General features: G+C 49.4%; 10 protein-coding genes across 10 annotated transcripts; 5 read left to right on the top strand and 5 right to left on the bottom strand.

Moving 5' to 3' along the window:
• Positions 1–15: 15 nt before the first annotated feature.
• On the bottom strand, positions 16–4759 carry N7509_003926 (uncharacterized protein; the record flags this gene model as incomplete). Its single annotated transcript, XM_056628563.1, has 3 exons — positions 16–3084; positions 3132–4658; positions 4724–4759. 3 exons carry the CDS (start codon positions 4757–4759, stop codon positions 16–18), a joined length of 4632 nt encoding a protein of 1543 aa, XP_056491297.1.
• A 70-nt stretch (positions 4760–4829) lies between these two features.
• On the top strand, positions 4830–5204 carry N7509_003925 (uncharacterized protein; the record flags this gene model as incomplete). Its single annotated transcript, XM_056628562.1, has 2 exons — positions 4830–4938; positions 5098–5204. The coding sequence occupies 2 exons, from the start codon at positions 4830–4832 to the stop codon at positions 5202–5204; spliced, it is 216 nt and encodes a 71-aa protein (XP_056491296.1).
• Positions 5205–5581: 377 nt separating this feature from the next.
• Positions 5582–6469, top strand: N7509_003924 (uncharacterized protein; the record flags this gene model as incomplete). Its single annotated transcript, XM_056628561.1, has 2 exons — positions 5582–6019; positions 6134–6469. The coding sequence occupies 2 exons, from the start codon at positions 5582–5584 to the stop codon at positions 6467–6469; spliced, it is 774 nt and encodes a 257-aa protein (XP_056491295.1).
• A 4054-nt stretch (positions 6470–10523) lies between these two features.
• Positions 10524–11651, top strand: N7509_003923 (ankyrin repeat domain-containing protein; the record flags this gene model as incomplete). The annotated part of the gene is made up of 1 exon (XM_056628560.1): positions 10524–11651. One exon carries the CDS (start codon positions 10524–10526, stop codon positions 11649–11651), a length of 1128 nt encoding a protein of 375 aa, XP_056491294.1.
• Positions 11652–11735: 84 nt separating this feature from the next.
• Positions 11736–12503, bottom strand: N7509_003922 (uncharacterized protein; the record flags this gene model as incomplete). The annotated part of the gene is made up of 2 exons (XM_056628559.1): positions 11736–12195; positions 12280–12503. The coding sequence occupies 2 exons, from the start codon at positions 12501–12503 to the stop codon at positions 11736–11738; spliced, it is 684 nt and encodes a 227-aa protein (XP_056491293.1).
• Positions 12504–12559: 56 nt separating this feature from the next.
• N7509_003921 (glycosyl transferase family protein) lies at positions 12560–12903 on the bottom strand (the record flags this gene model as incomplete). The annotated part of the gene is made up of 2 exons (XM_056628558.1): positions 12775–12903; positions 12560–12714 (listed from the first exon to the last, which is right to left on the bottom strand). The coding sequence occupies exons 1-2, from the start codon at positions 12827–12829 to the stop codon at positions 12560–12562; spliced, it is 210 nt and encodes a 69-aa protein (XP_056491292.1). The 5' UTR covers positions 12830–12903.
• An 814-nt stretch (positions 12904–13717) lies between these two features.
• Positions 13718–15241, top strand: N7509_003920 (uncharacterized protein; the record flags this gene model as incomplete). The annotated part of the gene is made up of 1 exon (XM_056628557.1): positions 13718–15241. One exon carries the CDS (start codon positions 13718–13720, stop codon positions 15239–15241), a length of 1524 nt encoding a protein of 507 aa, XP_056491291.1.
• Positions 15242–16143: 902 nt separating this feature from the next.
• On the bottom strand, positions 16144–16680 carry N7509_003919 (uncharacterized protein; the record flags this gene model as incomplete). Its single annotated transcript, XM_056628556.1, has 2 exons — positions 16144–16425; positions 16474–16680. The coding sequence occupies 2 exons, from the start codon at positions 16678–16680 to the stop codon at positions 16144–16146; spliced, it is 489 nt and encodes a 162-aa protein (XP_056491290.1).
• Positions 16681–18808: 2128 nt separating this feature from the next.
• Positions 18809–20033, bottom strand: N7509_003918 (uncharacterized protein; the record flags this gene model as incomplete). The annotated part of the gene is made up of 2 exons (XM_056628555.1): positions 18809–19344; positions 19523–20033. 2 exons carry the CDS (start codon positions 20031–20033, stop codon positions 18809–18811), a joined length of 1047 nt encoding a protein of 348 aa, XP_056491289.1.
• Positions 20034–22011: 1978 nt separating this feature from the next.
• Positions 22012–22947, top strand: N7509_003917 (uncharacterized protein; the record flags this gene model as incomplete). The annotated part of the gene is made up of 1 exon (XM_056628554.1): positions 22012–22947. The coding sequence occupies one exon, from the start codon at positions 22012–22014 to the stop codon at positions 22945–22947; it is 936 nt and encodes a 311-aa protein (XP_056491288.1).
• Positions 22948–24454: the final 1507 nt, after the last annotated feature.

The following is a 24454-nucleotide window of genomic DNA, read 5'->3' as shown; positions in this document are numbered from 1 at the left end:
CTGCAGGCCCTCCATTTACAAAGATATTAGGAAATAGAGAAAGGAATGGAATCCTATGAAGGAAATTCGCCCTGACCCGTGTCCTATGGCAAGTACACTACCGTGGATCGCCGAGCACGTAGGCCGAGACTCAGGAGGAAGCCATAGTACCCTTTCATTGTTCAATGTTATCCACTGCCCCTGCTCGATAAAGATCTCCAGATTCACATGAGATGAACCAGTATCACACCTAGACTGAGTCTCGAGGAGACCCAAGTTAGTCCTTAGATATGAACAATCTGGAGAAAATTCAAGGAGGGTGGCAATTCCTTCAACACTCCAAATTTGATGCAGGGAGCCCGTCGCGGCGTCCCAGAGCCGCACTGTGTAATCATTGGAGCCGGACGCCAGCATCCGACCGTCCGGCGAGAAGGCCACCGAGTTAACATCATCTAAATGGCCCTCGAGAGTCTGGTGCAGGGTACCCGTCGCGGCGTCCCAGAGCCGCACTGTGTGATCATTGGAGCCGGACACCAGCATCCGACCGTCGGGCGAGAAGGCCACTGAGTTAATGATATTCAAATGGCCCTCGAGAGTCTGGTGCAGGGCACCCGTCGCGGCGTCCCAGAGCCGCACTGTGCGATCATAGGAGCCGGACGCCAGCATCCGACCGTCGGGTGAGAAGGCTACCGATCTAACCGAAAAACGTGAATGGTCCTCGAGAGTCTGGTGCAGGGCACCCGTCGCGGCGTCCCAGATCTGCACTGTGCGATCATCGGAGCCGGACGCCAGCATCCGACCGTCCGGCGAGAAGGCCACCGACTGAACCGAATGTGAATGACCCTCGAGAGTCTGGTGCAGGGCACCCGTCGCGGCGTCCCAGAGCCGCACTGTGTGATCATAGGAGCCGGACGCCAGCATCCGACCGTCGGGCGAGAAGGCCACCGAGTTAACATCATCTAAATGGCCCTCGAGAGTCTGGTGCAGGGCACCCGTTGCGGCGTCCCAGATCCGCACTGTACAATCATTGGAGCCGGACGCCAGCATCCGACCGTCGGGCGAGAAGGCCACCGAGTTAACCGAAAAACGTGAATGGCCCTCGAGAGTCTGGTGCAGGGCACCCGTCGCGGCGTCCCAGAGCCGTACTGTGCGATCATTGGAGCCGGACGCCAGCATCCGCCCGTCGCGCAAGAAGGCCACCGAGTTAACGAAATCTATATGGCCCTCGAGAGTCTGGTGCAGGGTACCCGTCGCGGTGTCCCAGAGCCGCACTGTGCGATCATAGGAGCCGGACGCCAGCATCCGACCGTCGGGCGAGAAGGCCACCGAGTTAACGAAAAGTGAATGGCCCTCGAGAATCTTGTGTAGGGCACCCGTCGCGGCGTCCCAGAGCCGCACTGTGCGATCATAGGAGCCGGACGCCAGCATCCGACCGTCGGGCGAGAAGGCCACCGAGTTAACGAAAGGTGAATGGCCCTCGAGAGTCTGGTGCAGGGCACCCGTCGCGGCGTCCCAGAGCCGCACTGTGTCATCATTGGAGCCGGACGCTAGCATCCGACCGTTGGGCGAGAAGGCCACCGAGTTAACCGGACGTGAATGGCCCTCGAGAGTCTGGTGCAGGGCACCCGTCGCAGCGTCCCAGAGCCGCACTGTGTGATCATTGGAGCCGGACGCCAGCATCTGACCGTCCGGCGAGAAGGCCACCGAGTTAACCGGACGTGAATGGCCCTCGAGAGTCTGGTGCAGGGCACCCGTCGCAGCATCCCAGAGCCGCACTGTGCGATCGTAAGAGCCGGACGCCAGCATCCGACCGTCGGGCGAGAAGGCCACCGACTTAACTATATCTAAATGGCCCTCGAGAGTCTGATGCAGGGCACCCGTTGCGGCGTCCCAGAGCCGCACTGTGCGATCATTGGAGCCGGACGCCAGCATCCGACCGTCGGGCGAGAAGGCCACCGAGTTAACCGGACGTGAATGGCCCTCGAGAGTCTGGTGCAGGGCACCCGTCGCAGCGTCCCAGAGCCGCACTGTGCGATCGTAAGAGCCGGACGCCAGCATCCGACCGTCGGGCGAGAAGGCCACCGATTTAACTATATCTAAATGGCCCTCGAGAGTCTGGTACAGGGCACCCGTCGCGGCGTCCCATAGCCGCACTGTGCGATCATTGGAGCCGGACGCCAGCATCCGACCGTCGGGCGAGAAGGCCACTGAGTTAATGATATCTAAATGGCCCTCGAGAGTCTGGTACAGGGCACCCGGGTACAGGGCACCCGTTGCGGCGTCCCAGAGCCGCACTGTGTCATCATTGGAGCCGGACGCCAGCATCCGACCGTTGGGCGAGAAGGCCACCGAGTTAACCGGACGTGAATGGCCCTCGAGAGTCTGGTGCAGGGCACCCGTCGCAGCGTCCCAGAGCCGCACTGTGTGATCATTGGAGCCAGACGCCAGCATCCGACCGTCGGGCGAGAAGGCCACCGAGTTAACCGGACGTGAATGGCCCTCGAGAGTCTGGTGCAGGGCACCCGTCGCGGCGTCCCAGAGCCGCACTGTGCGATCGTAAGAGCCGGACGCCAGCATCCGACCGTCGGGCGAGAAGGCCACCGAGTTAACCGGACGTGAATGGCCCTCGAGTGTCTGGTGCAGGGCACCCGTCGCGGCGTCCCAGAGCCGCACTGTGCGATCATTGGAGCCGGACGCCAGCATCCGACCGTCGGGCGAGAAGGCCACCGAGTTAACCGGACGTGAATGGCCCTCGAGAGTCTGGTGCAGGGCACCCGTCGCGGCGTCCCAGAGCCGCACTGTCTCATCGTCAGAGCCAGACGCCAGCATCCGGCCGTCGGGCGAGAAGGCCACCGACTGAACCGAATGTGAATGACCCTCGAGAGTTTGCAATTCTGCGCTCCATCTTTCGTCAACTTGTGGTAACTGGCATATCCAAGGAGGAAGCTCTGTTTTGAACTCTCTACGAATTATTGCCGTTCTGGGTGCAAATACCAGCCCTGAGCAATAAAGCTGGAGAGGCGCATAATCAGCGATCTGCCGATTTTTAAGAATAAAGCGCTTTGCATCGTGCACAAAATTAGACATTGCGGAATGATGGTCGCTCTATATCTATTAGCGCGAATCATATATGACTTTTCGCCAGAACTTACTGATATATCCGCCTGGAGGAGATTAAGAATCGCCACCACTTCCGATACAAGACCTAGTAGGCTCATTGCTTCTACCCAGTGCAGGAAATTCTTTTGAAGAAATGTATGAGCGTTGTGCATTATAACATTCTGATCTGTGCATTGCACCAGATGATGTGCCCAATATCGACAGGCGTATTGCAATTCTGGAGGAAGACAGTTACCGATAGTCTGGCGGTCGATCTCTGCACGTTGAGTTCCACAACTTGGCAGTCCACATATATTCTTTCGTAGACTTTGGCACACAAGAAAGCACTGTTTAGTCAACTTGTAGTGTATCTCTTTCTCATCTACCCAAAAGGGAGTTTTTGCGCGGGTTTCCGGATCAAGGAGAAAATCCCGAAATGACAGGTGAAAGAGCCGCACCGGCAGAGTCTCATCATTTGGCACATGTAGAACCGAGTGTAGGGGGCTTAGTCGAAGATGAACAATCCTGTTGGAGAGGCCCAGAAGTTTGGAAAGTGAGATAATTGAGAGCGGGCTCTCAAGTGTCACGATTGCACCGACCACTTGCTGAAATTCCTGAACCAATTGCTTCTTCTGTTTCTCATTTTGTCCATAGAGGAGTCGATTAAGCACGGGAAGGTACGTTCCATCCAGTTTTGATTCATCATTTTGATGTGTAAGGATGTCAGGGAGAATTTCCACTGGGTCCCAAAGAGGGTCGTCAAATATGCGGCATATAGTAGCTGCGAAAATAAATAGCGGAACGGACAATGTCACGAGACGTTGAAGATCTGTGTTTCCAGGCCAGTCCATAGGAAGAAGACGTTCTGTCCTGATCTTTGAAAGCCGGTGATTCAAAAATAGTGATATGTCGTGCATAATCACTTCTTCGGGGATCTCATGGAGAATGAAATCATCATGATCATGGACCGCAATCTCCGAGAAACCCAGGCGAATAGGCAACTCGGGCCTGCTAGTCAAAAGGACTCGTAGACGCACAGCATTTGACTTCCGGAGCTGCGGTAGAACTTGAAGTATCAGGCGCATATCCTTATCTCCCTCGCATTCGTCTAATGCGTCAATCACTATCAGCAAGGTACGGACCGGGAGATCAGATGACTTTACGCTTAGGAGTGGCCGAAGAAGTAGTTTATCAAACTGCTCCTTCATTGCCTTCGCCGCAATGCCTGGGTCGTTATGGACTGCTTGCTGGACATAAGGGAGCAGTTGGGGGATGCTAGTCGCTAATTGCCTTGCGATTGTCGGAAAAAGCTTGGTAGCGTTGCCTCGATCCGCTTCACCCCTCTGAAAAAAGAAGCTCGCCCCTAGTGACTCAGTTTGGCTGAAGGATTTTGCCACTGTTCGAGAGATAGTGGATTTCCCCGTCCCAGCCATTCCATTTAACCAAAAGATGCATCTTCCTTGTGGCGAGAATGCCCACTCTCTGATTTGACGGAGGATATCGATCCTCGTGCCTGGAAGACATTCATCTTCATGTTGATCCGCGTATGAATCGAACGCAGCCCCGTAAGCGATGGGTAACTTTTCATCGAGGTCCGAAAAACAGTTAGAACCATCTACTCTGCATGAGATCGGTCGTAGCTTACTTGGCGGCAGATGAAAGTCGGCGGTGATCGGAGCATTATTAACTCCTATTTGTAGTCCCAAATTGGAATCGCTAAATGATATCGCAGAGGCCATGATCCCAGCAACATGAGGTTTCGCTGGGTTAAAGAGAACCGGGCACTTTATGTGTCGCCTAAGGGCCAGCGTGTCAGTCCTTCCCAGCCCCGCTATCACGTGGCATCCCACTCGCTACATGGTAAGTGGATATTCGATAGTGGGTGTTTGCCAATATAGTTCTTTATTTTCAGCGATACACAACTAGGAGCATCCGACACTGATAGGATGGTGAGCACTTTTGTGTCATCGTTCCCATCCTAGTTGATAGGGGTACCAACCTTTGGAGACTTTTTTCCAGAGTCCCAACTGCTTGCTCTGGCGTCGGCGAAATCGTCGGCCCGCACCGAACCAGACCGGTCCCTGCCTCTGGCCACCACATCCAATGCCGGTGGTGCAACAGAATGAGAAAGCGATTATTAATTTAGCCAAGTTTGAACCTGGCCTAAATACAACATTCCCAGACGTTCCAGGAGGGAGATATAAGAGATCTAAGGACCATTGTTGACGCCCGTGTGTATACGTTGTCGTTGCCATGATCGAAGCAGAATGAGTTCCATAGGTAGTTTGTATTGGGCCTATGGGCGGAAACTAAGGAATCTTCGCTACAGGAGGGGCAAAAATTAGATTTCTTGTCAGGTGGCTTGATGTGTCCCACACATGCGGGGTGAGTGCTCTCAGCCTCACTGTCAGTTGGCTTAACCGTCACAAGCTGCACAGGGGCGGACCTCCCGCTTTGATAGCTAGTTTCCTTCTCAACTGCAGCTATCATCTGTATCTACAAAATGATCGAGCCACTTAGCGTCACGGCCAGCATCGTTGGCATCACTGCCCCGGCTTTGCATGGGATACGGCTCCTAATAAATGACGTGCAAAGCATCAAGGATGCGCCCGAGGCCATCCGAGCGTTGGAAGATCACCTTCACCGAGTCAGTCTGGCGGTTTCTTCTCTTCAGGCCATCGACCCCAGAGAGTGGGAGTATCTCGGCAGCAACGTTACGGATGAGGTCGAATCAACAGTCCGGTTCTGCACAGCTTCATGCGACCGATTCAGGCTCGACCTACAGCGTTGGACCAGACACTCTCCTGATGGAGGGTTCTCATGGCAAGACCGTGCCAAAATGGGCTTTATGAAACAAGGTCCGATCAAGTCTATGCAGGGCCACCTACAAACCTGCCAGATCGCAATCAACTCAGTGGTCGGCATAGCCACATTATACGTAGTGGGTCCGTCCTTTCGTGGCAGGTAAAGCACCTAATGACATAGGTACAGGTATAGCTCGATTCGAGATACTCGCATGACCGGAGAAATCAAATATATCATCGCTGAAAAGCAGCGAGAGATCACGTTTGCTGTCCAAACAACGGATACCCAACTGGCACAAGTGACAGAGACGCTGAAAACGCTCAATACCCTCGATGACGCTCGCCGTGAGGTAGACATGGTGAGACAGCTTCAGGAGGAACAAATTGCATTAACATGGTCCCGGAAGCTACTGGACGAAATTATTGCGAAGTTGCAAGAGGATCCGGCGTCGAGAGCGTCCGGAGAGAAATCCGGAGAGAAACAGGGCTATTCCGCGCAAGTGACCTTGGAAGCCAGACCTCCGGCCTTCAGATTGGCGTTAGCCACGGGGCTATCAGCGGGATCACTTTTGGCGGCAAATGAGTAGTGCCGTATGCACTTGAAAGTGCTTTGTTTCCGAAGTCCTTGTAGTACTGTACAAGCACTGCGGTCCCTAAAGGCACAATGCTTATATAGCTCGAATTCAAGGGATAATCGAACCCCGAGAAGTTCTAGGACACGAGCTGTGGATTCCAGTAGGCTGGTTCCGAATGACACGCCGTATAGAGCGGGTAAAAAATATATCTTATTTCAGCTTTTAGGTCGTCATCCACACGGCCCAAGTGGCTTGTGCCGCAGAACACGGAGGTGGCAGCTGTCTAGCTATGACAGGGAATAAACGCAGGCTAGGCAATTACAACTATCCGGTAATTTACAGTACATAGCCTGGACAGGGGACATTATTTTAATTATTTCTAAAGTAGTTTAGTCTTTCTTGGCATTAGGGTTCGAGAAACAATCGGAGAGTGTAGGCGGTGACACCGTTTTCCGGAAGTACTGTACCCTTGTCAGGCCCCCAGTGAGCTCGCACTGGGCAGCAGTCCTAGCCAGGCTGCTGGGACAATGGATTCATACCTTCTCGTGGTGTCCGGTGTTAATCCTCGTGGAGGAGACCAAATTGAATCCGCCGTGGTTGTGCGGTTCGGCCCGGTTCGGGAAGCGACCGCACAACCACACCAAAATCAGGGGACAACGGGATACGAAAACCATCCGACTTCTTTTTACCCGACTCGCACTCGGGCCCCGAAGCTGGTCTTGCTTTACCAGTGGAAGTGGTGTCGCCCTAGAAAGAAGACAGGACACCCCTGAGCTTGCATACGGTCTGGGATCGCATCGTGCGAGATGCGGCGAGGCAGTAGTGAACCGGTGACACAGGCAGTCAAGCTGATCTCGAACAGACCTCGTTCAAGGCCCAGGAGACCTCGTTAAGACTCGAATTCGTTAAGGCTCGGAGAGACCGCCTCGAAAGACCTCGTTAAGGCCTGGCCACGGGCAACCTTTGACGCGGCTCCTCTTCTTGACACGGACAACACCGAGACACGGGCAACCTCCTGGGAGATAAACGGGCGTTCTGGAAGGGGTTGGTATTTGGCTGGTGGCAAACGATGGACCTCGTTAAGGCGTTGCCACGGGCAAACCATCGATCCTGCTCAGACATCGGGGGACAAGCTTGGTTAGTGGAAAGTGGCCGACGTACACTGCCGGACGGAGCGTACACAAGGGCTTTCTGCAAGACACGGTCGGCCTGGCGGGGGAGACCTCCCCAGGTAACGCGAAACGAGAGTTCAAGCTCTCGCGGGGCGTGGTGTACAATGGCAGCCACTGCGACAGGGTCGGGGCCTGTCAAGAGACTGTCGGTATGGCCCGAGAGGACGGATGCGCGTGTCGGTGTACACAGAGCCGGGGACCAACTACCTCACTCGCACTGAGGGCCTGAGATCAGCTAAAACTGATTGACGCGGTGTCGTCCTAGTTGTTTGGCCCGTGATGTATGCTTAAGGAGCAAACTGAGAGACACCCAGGGTGAGAGGCTTTGTCCACCTCAAAAGTCCAGAAGCCTCGTTTATTGGGTGAAAAACTGGGGTAGTGGTCTATGCAAGTAGGCCTGCCGAAGCTACTTTATGTCTCTTGGCCCAGTGGTGGACTACGCCTCGAATGTCTGGATGCACGCCTTCAAGAATCAAAACATGGGACCGATCAACCGGGTGCAAAGGGTAGGAGCGCAAGCAATTGTGGGCACGTTCCTCACCGTTGCGACTAGCGTGGCGGAGGCCGAGGCACACATTGCCACGGCACGACACCGATTCTGGAGACGAGCCGTGAAGATGTGGACGGACCTCCACACACTACCAGAAACCAATCCTCTCCGCAGGAGCTCAGATCGGATCAGGAAATTCAGGAGATACCACCGCTCGCCACTATATCAAGTAGCGGACGCGCTGAAAAATATCGACATGGAGTCACTGGAAACCATCAACCCGTTTACACTGGCACCATGGGACGCACGCGTGCAAATAGATGATGATGAGCCTATCTCGGAGGGGTCAACTGTACCCAGAGGATCCATGCAGATCGCGTTCAGCAGTTCAGCGCGGAATGAACTGGTCGGGTTTGGAGTGGCGATCGAAAAAGCAACCACCACGCCAGCGGAAAGTGAGACTGAAGACCTTGTCTGTCACGTTGAGTGCGAGGACAGATCACAATCCGTTTTCTGCGGAGCTGGCCGCCATAGTGCATACACTGAAGACACTTGCGGCATCATTGAAAGACTTTCGGATCACACTGATCACGAGCAACAAAGCGGCGGCTCTGACGTTGACGAACCCGCGACAACAGTCGGGCCAGGGATTTGTCTGTCAAATCTACAAGTTGATGAGAAGACTGCAGAAACATGGAAACCACATCAGCGTCCAGTGGATCCCCACTAGCGAAGACAACAAACTACTTGGTCTGGCGAAAGAGCAGGCGAGAGCCGCGACACAAGAAGATGCCATCCCGCAAGTACAAGTTCCCAAAATAAAATCAACGACTCTCAAGATCGCGCGCACCCAAGCAATCCCCAGCCGCAAGCTGCCCGAAAACGTAGGGAGACACTCCCGTCGAGTGGATACCGCACTCCCAGGAAAACACACGCGACAGCTGTATGACCGATTATCGTGGAAAGAGGCGAGCGTGCTGGCTCAGCTCCGCACCGGCATGGCGAGACTCAATGGATATCTCTTTCGAATCAATGCCGCCGAAACAGATCAATGTGCATGTGGACAAGCAAGAGAGACGGTAGACCACTTTCTGTTTCGATGTCGGAAGTGGACAGCGCACCGGACGGAAATGCTGCAATGTACCCACACTCACCGAAGTAATATGTCCTTCTTCTTGGGAGGGAAGTCACCCTCCGACGATCAAAAGTGGAAGCCGAATTTGGAAGCAGTGCGAGCCTCAATACGGTTCGCGATCGCTACGGGCCGACTTGAGGCCACCTAGGCGTGCCGACAAACTGATAGAATACCTTACCTTACTAACCCCTACACCTTGTGATCGACGGTAGACGCGCTTCAACTGCCGAGGATAGGATGTTGAACACTTGAAGAAGCGCCTTCAAGCCAGTCTACTAACCAAATACTAACCCACAGGGACGACTATGAGATTGAAAGCTGAGAGGTCAAATGCGGGAGGAAATACTGCATGGGCTTCAAGGAGACACGGCGTATACCCAAACATGCATGTACTGGTAGATTACTGATAGTTGCCCTTTCGGCTGAGCCGCCGGGCGTTAATGAATTGTGTGTGTGTGTGTACCCTTGTCACGTTACCTTACTCTGGTGCTGATGGATCGTCCAGATGCATTGTTGCCATCACTACTGTCTGGTCTGGGATTGGCTACCTTGTATCAAAAGACTTAGTAAGGCTTTTGCCAGCAACGGAGAAGTAGTTAATAACGCGGACATACAACTAATTCCGAAGCGGGACTCAAAAAAGAATCCTCTTCTAAGGGTTCAGCTGCGAGAGAAACTGATTGGGAAGGGGGCGAAGATTCTGTAGAGCGCTCACACACAGAAGTGAATGTATCAGATGAAACGCACTCATCAATCGTGCTTGGGTATCTACGAGGAAAATTCTATTCTCTTGCTGCGCGAATGAACTCGCGTTGGTGAGATCTAGTCCTAGCAGATCCTGATCACGTGCATTATCACGTGATATATGGTTTGACATCGAGCTCTATCGGACGAGTGTTTGGGCCCTCATTCTGTTTCTCACCCGCCAAGAGAGCCGGTTTATTCTCGATTCAGCTCAGCACATTTTTCCAACGCTGCAACCGCGTTGTATTCAAACAAAACCGAAGTTTACGAATGAAGAGCATCTACGCCTCTACAACTCATCTGATTTTCTTGTTTGGCCCTCGCTGGTACGTTTCATGGTCTGGCTATTTCCGGTACTGCGCTACCTTTGCCATTTACATCAGACAACCTGCTTATCACTATTGCACTTGCTCCAGCTCTTCTCGTCTTTATACATGACGGGGTTGTCTCATTTCGAGACTCTATATATAATTACCCTTGGATATTTTCACCGTCCACTGTAAGCTATCGATTTGGTACTTCCAAATGAATTTGCATGTATTGCCCAATGAATTGTTGCATTTGATTGCCGATAACTTGGAATTGATAAGTGATGTCAATTCGTTCGTCCAAGCACATACTCGGTTTTTTGCTGCCCTGAACTCATATCTCTATCTTCAAAATATTCGCTCTGGAAGTTCGGCATTGATTTGGGCGGCAAAGTTCGGGCGTCCAGTAGCGGTTAAAAAGCTGCTGGACGAAGGTGCTGATGTTGGGGTCACATCTGACAAAAACCTAACACCGCTGGCACTTGCAGCAGAAAACGGACATGAAGCAACAGTCAGGGTACTGTTAGCAGCGAAAGGTGTCAATCCAAACTGCGAGGACTTAGTGCGCCGCACGCCATTGATTATCGCTTCGAAAAACGGACATGAAGCGGTTACCAAACTGTTACTCAACTCGCATGGGGTCAAATCTGACTCCAAGGAATTATTTGGGCGGACGCCGTTATCTTACGCAGCACAGAATGGGCATGCCGCAATTGTGGAGCTGCTACTTATGGCTAGTGGAGTCGATCCAAATTCAAGGGACGAGCAAGGACAGACGCCGATATCATGGGCGGCAAAGTACGGGCGGGAGGCGGTGGTCAAACTGCTGCTTGCTGAAAAACGGGTCAATCCGGACCCTAAAGATTCTAATGGACAAACACCACTATTTTTCTCGGCAAAAAATGGGCACGAAGAAATCGTCAGGCTACTGCTTGCCACAAAGGGTGTTGATTCAGACTTGATGGATAATTTGGGTTGGACACCGCTGGCGTTGGCAGCACAGCTCGGACGCGAGGGAGTGATCAAGCTCCTTCTTGCCTCTGGGCACGTGAATCCAGATGCTAAAAACTACCTCGGGAGGACACCTCTTTCTTTGGCAGCAGAGAATGGACACGAGGCAGTCGTCAGGCTCTTGCTCGCCACGGCCGAGGTTGACCCGGACCCAAGGGATTCTGATGGACGGACCCCATTGTCGCGCGCAGCACATAAAGGACATGAGGCAGTCGTCAAGCTTCTACTTGCTCAAGAACGTGTGAAGCAAAATTCAGTAGATAATTACGGGATGACGCCTGTTTTTCTGGCAACACGGAAAAGACACGAGGCAGTTATTAGGCTATTAGGTTGAGTTTTGTCGTGGTCTTTGATCATGAATAGTTCATATACTATTCATGGCAGGGTAGTGCGAAAATTTGAAGTTTGTCAAACTCGCTCAAAAACCGTCTGTGAGGCCTCTCTGTTGTTCCTCTGCTAGTCTTTCCGCATTCAATGATATCCACCAGACATGGGAGGGATCGTGACCTTGTCCATCTGCCAATTCATCCCACGGTTTCGGGCTAAGTATATAGTGTACATTTTTCACACTCTTATCGCGCCATATGGTGTCATGAATTCCTTTCCATCGGAGTGTTTTGAGCGCATTGTATACGTACGGTAGCGCAACCCACCGACCGTAAAAAATATCGCCAAGGAGGGACTGATCAGCGAAATCATATTGCAATGTTGTAGAGGAGGCAAGCTGTTCTAAGATTTTGTCATAAATCGCTTGAGATGGGTTCACCACCTGCAAGCCACCATTAGGTATCCCTAATCCTACGGTGGCTGGAGGCCCGGCTGTTTGTGCGATATCTGGAGTGTTATGCTGAGTGGAATAGGCACAGTTAACCGGAACCCTTTAACAAAGCGCTGGATTAGCGATTGGGCAAACGACTGGTAGGTAAAAAGGTCCTTGCTTAGGACAAAGCCATCAAGCTTACCAGTCTCTGGGATAGTGAGGTTTGTTAAGCGGATTGCAGACACATGCGTGGCTAGCAGCAAACACTCGGTCACCCGTTCCATTCATGCTTGCCGCATCCAAAGTGATGTCCATTAACTCATCCATATTTTGGAGGATCGCCATATCACTGTCAAGCTGCACAACGCGATCATATTCAATGAGTGAGAATGGTGTGAGCTTGCTCCAGCAGTCGTAGAAGCGCATGTCGTTGGTGAAATCTTTCGGGACCGTTGGGAGAAGATATGGTACATGCCGTTTCGCTATTCCCCTCGAGTCCAGAGCTTTGTGTCCATCCGCAGGAATGAATCTGTGTAAAGAACAACGAGAGGATATTTTGAACCAGCTCTCTTAAGAGAGTAATCGAGAGTCAACAGACCAGACAAATACGCGGTATTTGTTATGAGAGTGGTCCAGACTGAAAGGCGTTAAATGTTATCATGGGAAGTCTTCCATTATATTCTTGGGTACTCATTACCTTTGGAACCCCGTAATTCAGGCGGTTTCGCTGATTCGGGCACACAGTTACCCATGTTTCGGGCGGTTACACGGAGCGAGAACAAACGGAAGAAGATGACCTCAATTGTGTGTCGGAAGTGCTGACGAGCTAGAAGCAAGATTTGTGGTTTTCCGTGTGGGCGGTGAGATGATGCCTACTGAGTCTCACCTCGGTTCGCTCATAATTAGTCAGAATAATATGGGCAAAATTTCCGACGCAACGTGGCCCCTGACCGGCCCGCGAGACGCTAAGCAGAGTCAGTCATCTTCATTTGCCATCTGTTGATGAAATGGCAATTGAAATCTGCCGCTGGTCGTATCCGGTGTCCAAGTTTTTGGTGAAATCTGTTGCATTATCATTTCAAGGAGAGACGGCCACAGAATAGAGGGTTTCTGGTCCTCTTTCCAGATTAAGTCTTACGATTGCATCCGACTCTCCTTGCTCTCACCGGATACTCCGACGTTCGGCAACGGGAGGGGCCGTGCCGTGCGAGCTGCAACTAAACCCAAGGGGTGTTTTCCATGCCCAATCATAGCCATAGCCTCATATTGAAACACAGCGTATCGCCGTAACAAAAGAGGGGTACAATGATGGCCACAGAGCCATTCAGTTTAGCCGCCCGATGCGGATTACTTCGAGCGCGATGCGAATCAGCGGCCATAGCATCCTTTTCTACCTCACACCTTCACGTCAAGAGGACAAATCTTCGTCAGCGCACAGGTTTCCCTAGAAAAAGGTTGACTGTTACCCTTTTTATTTCGCACGACACATTAAAGACCCCTACTCATTTCTTTCTCGAAAAATCCGCCTGGAGCAAACCACCAGAATCCTATCTCCTTTCCCCAGCGCAGCTCCTACATTTTGTCCAAATCGATTCAAAGTGTGGCAATCAGCAAATTCTAACGATCCCACTTAACTCACAATGGATGTTTCATCAACTGTCGCTACATGGCTGTCTTTGGCGGTCACAATCTTGGGTCTTGGTTCCATCGCTACACAATTCGGCACGATCATCGATCAAGCAGACCCATTCCATTCCCTGAGGGACATTCGGCACCTAGGCAGCTGGTGGCGTCGACAACCTACAGTTCCGTGGTATCGAATTATCAAGCCGCCTCCTGTCGGGCCTGTTATCAGCGCAGACCTCTCAAACGGAATATGTGGTAAAAAAAGAGTTCATCTTAGCCGTCTGCCACTGACACGTTCAGCGGGGCAAGCCGCATGGTCTATTTTGCTAGCAGTGGTCCATCCGGTATCTAGGAAGGATAGTCGTTGTTTGAAACCCTTGGAAGGTGTTTCAATCACTGGAGAGAAAGAAGGTGAACATATTGTGACGATCACCGACGAAAAATTCGACCTCGTCCCATGTGAGACCTGGGCCGATATCCCTCTCCGTCCTCTCGTGAAGCATAGATTGACGACTTGCACCGTGATATCACGCGGTACTCTTTTGGCATTATTCTGCCTAACAAATGCGCGTCAAGTATACCGCTATAGCAGTGCTTCTGGTCATCGGGCTGCTTACGCGTCATATTGTGGGCAATGGCGTATAGAATGGCCTATTGGAGACCGCGCGTGTGTGTTTTTTTGTGCACATGATTCACATGTTTCTTCAAAAGACGTGTATCCGGCAATCTTCGAACAAAGGACCGACAAGTGCTTACAGATGCTGGCCGGTGTGATTGATTCTGAGGTACCAAATGGCTTCAAGTGTGCCTTCCCGGGACGCAAATCAACCGGCACATGGCGACTAGAATATGCACCTAAAGGGTTTGGCGGCGCGCACAGCGGGAGACATCTTTACAATATGATTGGCGGCAAAGTGAACGAGGTGGACTACTTATTCCTGAAGCCAAGAAGTATGGAAAACGAATCATCAAAAAGCACCGTCGTTCTTCGCTTGCCTAATAAAGAAGACGGTACTTCTGATGTCATCTTATACATCGGACATCAAGAATCAGCTGTTCTAGACCAGGCTTTGGATAACCTACCGTGGTCATTCCTATCATGGTCTATTCATAGGGGATTACGTGATATTCTCACTGCTTATTCAAAGCAGAGAATGGACCTCTACCGGAATCGTCTAGCAAATACCCTACGCCTTGCGGTATTGAATCGGCCAGAAACGCTAATCGCCAGAGGATGGGACTCGCAGTTTGTCAGGCATGAAATGGCAGACATGGCATCAAGTGCTGTTCTTTCAGGACAGGGAAACTCAGGGGATGCTGTCCGTGTAGTGACAGAGATTGCGGCAAGCTTGTGGGACGGAGACGTTTCGGCTCTTGATGAAACGCACTTCTGGAGACAACCAGTTTCTGAACCTGATTTTTCAACTTTGAGCCCAATGGCTGTCATTGCCCTCGTCAAATGCTTTGTACTGGAATGGAGTAATGATTTAGATTACCAGATGTACCATGATTTTCCATTGGAACTGTACCTCGGCTAAACCAACAAAACAATCACAAACTTTAAAGAGACAGTCAGTTCTCTTCAATTAGTCATAAGGCATGCGCTTCAATTGACTATAATCACGCTTCCTAGAGTGTCTCATTGGTAGACATATTGTCCTTTACTGGATCTCGCCGAATCTCCAACCGCTAAGATATAATGAAACACCGCAGTAATGAAACAAGCTAAACATTCCAAATGAATGTAAGTAGTATGAATATTGTATTATAGAGACATCTATCTAGCGACATAGGTAACAGCACGTTGTATAAGTCTTTCTAAAGCCGCATGGCTCACCAGCGATTAAAAGAGTTCTCTCGTTGCTCGAAGAATTTCTTCCGCGAACTATTACCTTGCATGATCAGGTCTGGCAGTTGAAGTCATGCTGGACTATTGGAACTCGGGTCTCATTTGACCAGATCATGAAGAGTAGCATTATGAAGGCCCGGCTAATTCAGAGAAGCCAAAATTTGTATAAGGATTTCCAGCAAGATCAGGGAAGTCTGTATTTAGAGGATCGTCACGTAATGGTCGATAACCGGACTCGAGCTGCATTGCAAGCGCGGCGTGTGCAGCAGGCTCATCCACCTCGAAAACCGCGCTCAAATGCTGTCAATTTGTCTCTTCCTGACATCGACCTGTCAGACGCGCAATTTTGCTAGGCAGATAAAGTTTACTGCTTCTGGCTGAAACGTGTTCTCTCATTCTGTTGAATGGTCAGGATCTTCCTGAAAGTGTTTGCTGAGATTGCGAGCGGAGCATAGCTGCTGCTCCAGTGTGATGTCTTTTTGGCATCCCCAACCAATCGCGTGACCATCTAGTATTTGAAAACACAATCGAGGGTGTAGTATCATGCTATATTATGTGAGTAAATCGTGAGGAAACGATAAGGAGCGCATCTTACATTCCACCATCCTCAAATTTAATCGTTCTGTCTGGCAAGTTTCTCTTCTTTAGCCAGGAATATGGGACCTGGACTAAACCATTTGATGCCAGGGCTCCCTTTAGCTCGCCGATGTGAGATCCTTCAGAAAACTCGCAGTGTGATCCCCTACCCCACATGTAGACGATAATGCGGTGGTCTGCCTTATCTGTTATTGTCGACGCATAGAATGATTTAGGATCAGGGCCAAGAGTGAAACAAAATGATTCGGTAAATGGCCCGATGATGGCTCGAAGGCGCTATGATAAGTGAGCGCAGAACAAGATGGGATTGATGATTACACATACCGAGTCGCGTATAGGAAAACGTTCCATACGAACTTTCCCGTGAACAGCTTCGCTGCCTAATGTTGCCACAAGCTTCCCAATATCTGGATCTGGAGCATAGAAAATCCCATGCTGTTCGAAAAATCTTTGCGCATCCTCTGCGGCGACAGTTGGCGAGATAAAGGTTTCTTCGAGAAAAGAACTAGGGAAAGAGATTAAGGAGGTCATTTTGTGGCGGGACCACCAAGAATGAAGGGTGCGCTGTGAGACGATGGAAAATCCATGGGCGAAGTCAGTGAGAACGCGGGGCAGTTTGCATGTCGCAAGATATTTTATCCGAAATCCGTCATATGATGGCTAATCTCGGTTCTTATCTCGGTTCTGCATTGCTACCTCCCGATCAGTTGCATTGTTCATGCCCAACCAAGGGCAGTATTTCAGTCAAGAGTTCGAAGACGTGCCATTCCCCTTCAATATCGCTCTGAAATTAACCGACTAAACAAGATATATGACAACTACCTTTCTACAAACGGCCCCAATGGCAGATGAGTGCGCGTATTGCAAAGATGGCATCACTCCTACCGGCCAAATATGCCCTTTCTGTGGCAAAAAGGGAAATTAAGAATAAGAACAAGGAGGAAATTCCCTGTACGTCATCACAGCATAATGGCGGAAGACAGGACTGACTTTTGCTAAGGGGAATGACCTCATGCTGGAACTGCTATCTGCAAAAGACTGCTGAAATTTAGAGGAGTGGGTTTCTGATCGAGTTCATCCTGGCTTGAATATATTACCCCCAGGCAGATCGCTGGACTGCGCGATATGTTGGCCGGCACATCTCCTACTTTGTGCCGAGAGAATGATTGAATGGTCTAGACAATGCACTTTTGGCAATTTCATACCTTTATTTTCGTACTTCACCCCGCCTTCGGTCTGCTGATCAAATCCCGGTCTGGATGGGTTGCACTGGTGCCTGACCGCCTCGGGCAATTCCTTTTTTCTGCCTCATGTCGGACTTAAGCCTAATTACTTGTTATTTGATGGGTACCTTAGTGGCATTTCCTAGGATTGCTCAAGCTCTTGGCGTAGGACAAAGGGCTTTTATTTACCTGACTCGTGCTATCTTATTAATTGGAGTTTCACATTTCGCCGTGCTTTTGATCAGCCGGTAATTGGTGGCCAGGTCATGCCCATGTATATACCTCGTTCTACATGCGATGCAAGCTAGCCGATAGCTTCCAAGGTTTATAGTCACCAACCCACTGAACAACTATCTTGGATGATGGAGGGTCTCCTAGGGTGAGCCCTGGCTGGTCGGCCCGCTGTATATATGAATACAATGAACAAAAGACACAGGACTTCCGTAGGCCTGGCACTGTACTTCCGTAGGCCTGGCACTGTACTTCTAACGGGTCGCATCTTATGTCATTATATCGAGAGACCTTGTCGTCTTGATCCTAAGAATCAACCGAAACGGATTCAAGAGATCTGGTCTGATTCTGAATTAAATCATCAAAGTGTAAACCTCGACCGCACCGGTGCGTTTCGTCGAAGAGTGACTTCACCGTTGGACAAGACGTTTCTTATCCATTTAATCTTGTTCTGGAGCAGCCAACACCCAAATCAAATGTGAGTTTTAGTTTGGTTTATCAAATCACAATCTCCTCATATGACTCAAGTTGATCGGCTCCTCGAAACATTTTATGTGAAAACATCAGAATTGTCTATAACCCCTAAGGTGGCGGCGTAAGATGCGACCACACCCCCTCCTTTTCAGCTCAATAAAATGGAATAAGCTTCGTATGTCAAAACCACGATTCGACAAGTAGGCAGAGCCCAATAATTCATTTTGCAGTCAACTGACTATATGGGATAATCGTGGCAAAGTGAGTGCGAATGTTGATTTTCAGGAAACAGACTCCATAAAATAGGGCTTGGAAGCGCAGCTGATGTGTACTGATGGTCGAATAGAGTGTACAACCCGTTATGAAGGTCACCGGCTGGCATGTTCGTCTGGTCGGGTGTGGTGGAGCCTAAGAGCGGTAATGTTGGAGCTGACCCTGAAAGAGAACTGCCGTTTATGACAATGGAGGGTTGTAGCCACTCTGCGCGGTCTAAGTGGGATCCTCCGCCTAGATCGTATACACTGTTTATGCTATTTGTGTTGATCTGTGGTTCCCCTGTGACATTTGGGAGGTCTGTAGCAGTAGACTCGACCTGTATAGACACATTGGGAGAATGGTTGTTTTGTTCCCTTCGAGCTATATCAAAACTCGGTGTTTTCTGGGATGCCCGTGCGTCATTTTGCCTGTCACCTGGTTCTAATTTATTAGCTCCTGGAAAAAAAAAGAGTCGTTTACATACCATCCTCAATATAATTCCGTTTCCTTTTCCTTTGATTTATTCGGGCTGATTCTATTGCAAGTGTGGATTGACCTAGGATTGGTTCGGTTTGTTGCGTTTGCTCGGGCTCCGAAAGTGGAGAGCATTCGAGGAGTTCAGCAGAAACTGAAGAAGTTTCCAGCAAGCTTTCAGCTGAATTCGGGTTAGTTGTCGGGGTATCTCCATGGTCAAGAATCGATCCCTGACTTCTGTTTTCGGGTGAATTGGGAACATCTGATCTAACTAGATCAGAAGTTTCTTGGAATGAAGTCGTCCTAGGAAAAGCAGAGTGGTCGAATTCAGTTCTCCCGTAATCGTTAATCTCTGCCGAGGGATATTGTGTACCATATTCGTTTGAAGCCTGTTCATCCACAGGGTTGGCCATGGGAGCATAGCCCTGCCGAGACTGCAGGCTGTCATCACGAGCGAAGACGTGTTTCTGAGTAGACAAGCTGACTGCGCCTGGATCGAGGTAGGCCCGACATCTACTGAACAAGCTAGCCGCCATCGCTGTGTGGTGTTTCAGTTGCTCTCCATCTATCCCTCTGGCAAAAAATGTTTCCTTGAAGGACTCGATGCATCTAGTCCTTTTCTCTCCATCTTTGAGTGAAAGGGCCCGTAAACTGGATGGAGGTACGGAACAGTGAGCCAAAACTTCAATTTCCATCACATGTGCGACACCACTTACGTTTCTTTGGGAATATTGAGAGGAGAACATAAAGCACCCCCAAATGCTGGTACTTGATGGGCTGGTCCTCGATGGAGTTTTGGTAGCATATTTTAGGATAAAGGCCTTTACAAAGAGACTCAAGCTTCCTTCCTTCGTTGGCCCAATCCTTCGCATCTTGCCTAGTACTCGGATAGAATAAACTGGCTGCATCTTTCGGACCGTCCTTCTGTTTCTTGTATGTGTCGAGAAGTTTACCCATTGCGACTTTGATAAAACGCTCCCGAATGGTGAGAGACATGCGGGCTCTCATAACCTCTTCGCAAGTCCCACTTATCCGAGCCCAATGGTCGAAGCAAAGATCTGCGCGAAGGAGCTTTGTCGCCTGTTCTTCCACCGAGCTTGATGTGGTTTCTTGATTTGAGTGAGTTGGTCCGACCTGTTGAATCTGTTGTGAGGCCGGCAGGAGAGCCGGCTTCCTGTTATTCTTCTTTTTACCGGTGATTTTATCTCTCATTGACTGGGGAATCATCTTCCAGAAGTTAAGAAGTTCTTCAGTGAGCTTCGTACTCTTTTAGCTTGATTCTTTAGCTCACTTAGGGTCTAAACATACATTCTCATCGACTTCAAGATCATCCTGTCCACTGTGCACAGCCGTATTAGAGAGATCCAGAATCTTGGTGGCAAGTTCTCTACTTGGAGTGGCACCCATGATTGATGTTGGGTATGTAAAAGAGAAATTCGAAACGCGACCGTGAGAACATGATCATTGGGGCCAAAAGCTGCAGTGCCTAGGTGGCGGCTAGTGTTCCTCTATGATTGGACTTGTGTCTGCTGATGACACTCTAGGAGTCATATTCTAGACTGGAAACATTGACAGTGTCAGCTGATAACTTTCTTTGTTTATGGAGGTCCGAGGCCATCTTCACGTACCTCACGGAGCGAAGAACGTATGCGGTGAGTGTGGGGAAAAGCGGTGGTAAGGTTCGGATGCGGCCCGCCATATATCGTGGTGAACCTGGATTTTTGACCTTACTAGTTCAAGTGGTGGGGTGCTGGTCTCCGTCAATCGGTGAATACAAAAGCAGGCTTAACCCCAGTCCTCAATCGCCCTTCGAATTGACGGTAAAAATAATGTCAGCCATCATTTCTTTGACAATACTACATCACGCTATTCCACTTGTGTCACTTTTTTTTGGGCACCAAAAAAAATAAAATGACGCTATTCCACTTCGGTCACTTTTTTTTGGGCACCAAAAAAATAAAATGACGCTATTCCACTTCGATCACTTTTTTTTGGGCACCAAAAAAGCTCAAATGACGCTATTCCACTTCGATCACTTTTTTTTGGGCACGAAATTCAGCCTTCCGCTAGAGCCGCCGTAATCCCTAAATAGAAATTCTCAACAACAGAGTGGGCAACCCAATCGAGTTTAGCGGCTCTTTCAACTTGTTTACGACCGCGACCAGCGCGTAGAACAAGGGTATCCAACGCCACCTAGAAGAGCATACATATGGGCGTTCGCCCAGACCACCATATATACAATATTAGAAATGATCATCCAATACTCGAATATTGCTCGCAGCCAACCAATCGTACGAGGCCAAAGTGCATTCTGACCTAGAGCATTCCCCATCATTTGGTTTGCCAAAGGAAGGGATCGCCAATACAACCACTCAGAGCCTCAAGATCCTCAAAGAACCCGAAATGCTTCAAGGTAACACAGTCGTGCTATTTTCATGAAGTGTTCGTACATTTAATTCTAGGTAATATAAATTGCATCTTTCGCCCATCACTAACGCAGGATGTCTTCGCTATCATCACTCAAGTTTGAACACTATCAAGCGTCCTCACTTCTGACAGCTCAGTCAGAATCAGACAAAACATCACGGGACGCTCGCTTTGTTGACCACGAAGCATCAACATGTGCACTGCTATCCATACCCCTACAAAATACAAATGTGGTCACAGAAAGGATATCACGACTGTTGAGCCTTGTGATGACCCTGATTGCGGAATTGTCACAAAAGATAGATGGCTTGGACTTCGCACAAACCGAGCACAGAACTGTTCGGACTGTGGTGTAAGTGGCAAATTGGCACCAAGATGCAATGTTTACTTATTGAATTCACAGAACTGAGGATGAAATGGATTCAATGATGGATATACGAAGTCCACAAGTGGCCGGGAATGGAACAATACTGATTGTATTGAAGGGGTGACCTGAAGAAATTGCATCTTACGTCTGAATTTTCCCGCTTAGCTTCGTTAGGTGAATGTGGATGCAATGTTGATGTATTTGCTGCTTGTAAAGTTGCTTGGACCGTAAACTGCCTACTAATCCTAAACCGAACTTGGCCTTGCGGCCGCGGCAAAAAATCATGGTACGCGTATCCACGAACCAAACTGGGATTCCGGATTAAATATAAATCCTTGTCACGTGATCATATGATTGAGAATAGAAAATCTGGCCAACCCTTCTTTCGATGGATGTTTCAACTCATTCGTGATGGTCCAAAGGCACCCTGTGATTCTCCGACCGGAAGGCGGCTCACGTATTATTGCCATTGGTACTACAGGCATTATTTGTCAGAACGCTTGCCTTCCAAATCAGGTAATTAAGGCCCCCCTCAGACACGACATTTGCGGGTGTGATGAAGACGTGGTTAAAACGATACTGCACGATGAGGAGTATGCCATGTCATGTTTTGAGCGTGAGCGAACTATCTACGCTCAATTGCCAAAAAACATAAATATACTTGATTGCATCGCAATTGAGGATGATCGTCTTCACTTCCCCTTTTTGCGACTCGGCAATCTACGTGACTACCTTGCAAGCCATAATAAAATCATTGGAAGCCAATTACGGGATCAATGGATTGATGCGGCCATCGATGCCATCGCACTAGTCCATAGATTTGAGATTGTGCATGCCGACATCAGCACCCGCAATTTTCTTGTGGCTGACGACCTTTCGATACGACTTTGCGATTTCTCCGGATCATCGATGGGCAACCAGCCTTCGCTGGTGGAAGAGGAGGACAGATATCGTATATCTCCAAATGCTCCTAGGTCTATTGCAACAGACATATTTGCTCTGGGATGTTTGATTTTTGAGATCATGACGGGTAACCGCCCGTATGATGAAATCCCAGACGACGCATGTGAAGAGATAGAGCGACGTTATGCTATTGGAGCTTTTCCTTTGCTCAAAGAGAATGTCTATGAGAAAATCATTCTCAAATGTTGGACATTGCAGTATGTGGATGTCAAGCAAGTCAAACAAGACATGAAAACCATACGCGAAGAGAAGATTTCGCACAGTCATACGGAGATGACAGTTACGAGCTATCTGCTAACTGTCACCCCGGTCATTCTCCTTATTAGTGGTATTATACTCGTGTCAAGGCGTAAGCTTTGGGATTTGTGGCATGTAACCAGTTAGTATGATCGACAACCAATGACCTCGGTATAGGCTTATCAGTTATCATTTTGCACTATCATCACAAGTTATCCACCGTACCTATCACTTACCATATTTCTACTTCTTTTTACGTAAGGATCGAAACCTAACTGTATCTCCTTTCTGTGTTGAGCCCTTGGCAATTGCTACCAGAGAATGATGTGTGATACGTTTCCGCCCTATCAAACGAAACATAGTTCACGCCTCTTGAACAATATTGATATCCGTCCCTTGAAAATCCAGTGTCATCCTAGAGGACTTAATAATCAGGTATTTAAGATTTTATCCACCATCCTGCCAGCTGAAACACTCCAAGAAGCATGGACCGGACTCGGGGCTCGGTTGGTTCGGTTTAGCCAGTACTATGCACACTCAGAACTATGCAGTCAATCAAGATCCACTGGTATAGGGGCAATCTGAAAGACAGACATATAAAGATTGTATCCACCCTGTTGTGAAGTATCTAAGACGGACAGTGGAACCCGTATACCTGGGGACAAATTACCTTGACTCAGAAGCTTCCTGATATCAGTTCGAGACACATCATGGCAGCAAGAAGACCCACCATATCGCAACGGTTGTTTGTTGCTTGCGATAATTGCAAGAAGAGTAAGACTCGTTGCAGCAAGGGAGATACCTGCGTGCGTTGCTTCAAACTCAACCGGGTTTGCGAACGGTCCATGTTAGTTGAAATTATTTATCTCATTCCTCCAAGGAGTTTTCACTCATTCTCTCAAAGGAGACCTGCGGTCAGAACGGCGTATGACGCGAACAACACGAGCTTGAAACGTTACGGTCTTCCGAAAAACTCTGACATTAAGAAGTATAAGACTTCTTTTTTCAATCAAATCCATCATGTCAGTAACTCAACTTAGATTGTTATTGTCAGAAAGCTAACGAGTTTTAAAGGTGTTCTGCGTGGTTGATGAAGAACAATTTGAGGGCGAATGGCGCCAATTCAGAGAGACCCCCAAAACTTTTTCAAGTGCTTGGCAGGCTCTTCTCTTTACGATACTTTCACTGGGGTGTCTAGTCCCGGACGAATACGACCAATTACCCCATACACTCTCTGTTCAGTATGAACAGCAAGCGTGGGAATGTTTTACCAAAGCTGAAATCGATAAAAATCTATCGATAACCGCAATGAAAGCTCTATTATTACTTTCATATATCAGAGCATATCGAGGAGGCTCTATCTCTGCCCTAACGCGAATGGCATGGCGAGTCGCCAAGAGACTCGAGATTACTGCAGCCAACGAGAGAGATATTTTCAATGGAGTAGTGACACTCTTTTCGCTAAATGCCAAGCTCTCTCAGACACCCAAGGAGGAATGGATCCCTGATGATATAGGGCAGATTGAGATATCCTCCGAATCAGCTATGAACCATGCCGAACTTGATTTGATTCATTTGAATATATCATGCCAAAGGGTTAGTTACATCGATTCCGAACGACAACTACTTGGATTTGTGGAGAGATTGAAAGACA

The sequence above is a fragment of the Penicillium cosmopolitanum genome (assembly GCF_028827165.1).
Source record: "Penicillium cosmopolitanum strain IBT 29677 chromosome Unknown utg000005l:1.0-4006212.0:1.0-4009387.0, whole genome shotgun sequence".
In the NCBI taxonomy this organism is placed as follows: domain Eukaryota; kingdom Fungi; phylum Ascomycota; class Eurotiomycetes; order Eurotiales; family Aspergillaceae; genus Penicillium; species Penicillium cosmopolitanum.
This window is presented reverse-complemented; position numbering and strand designations above follow the sequence as displayed.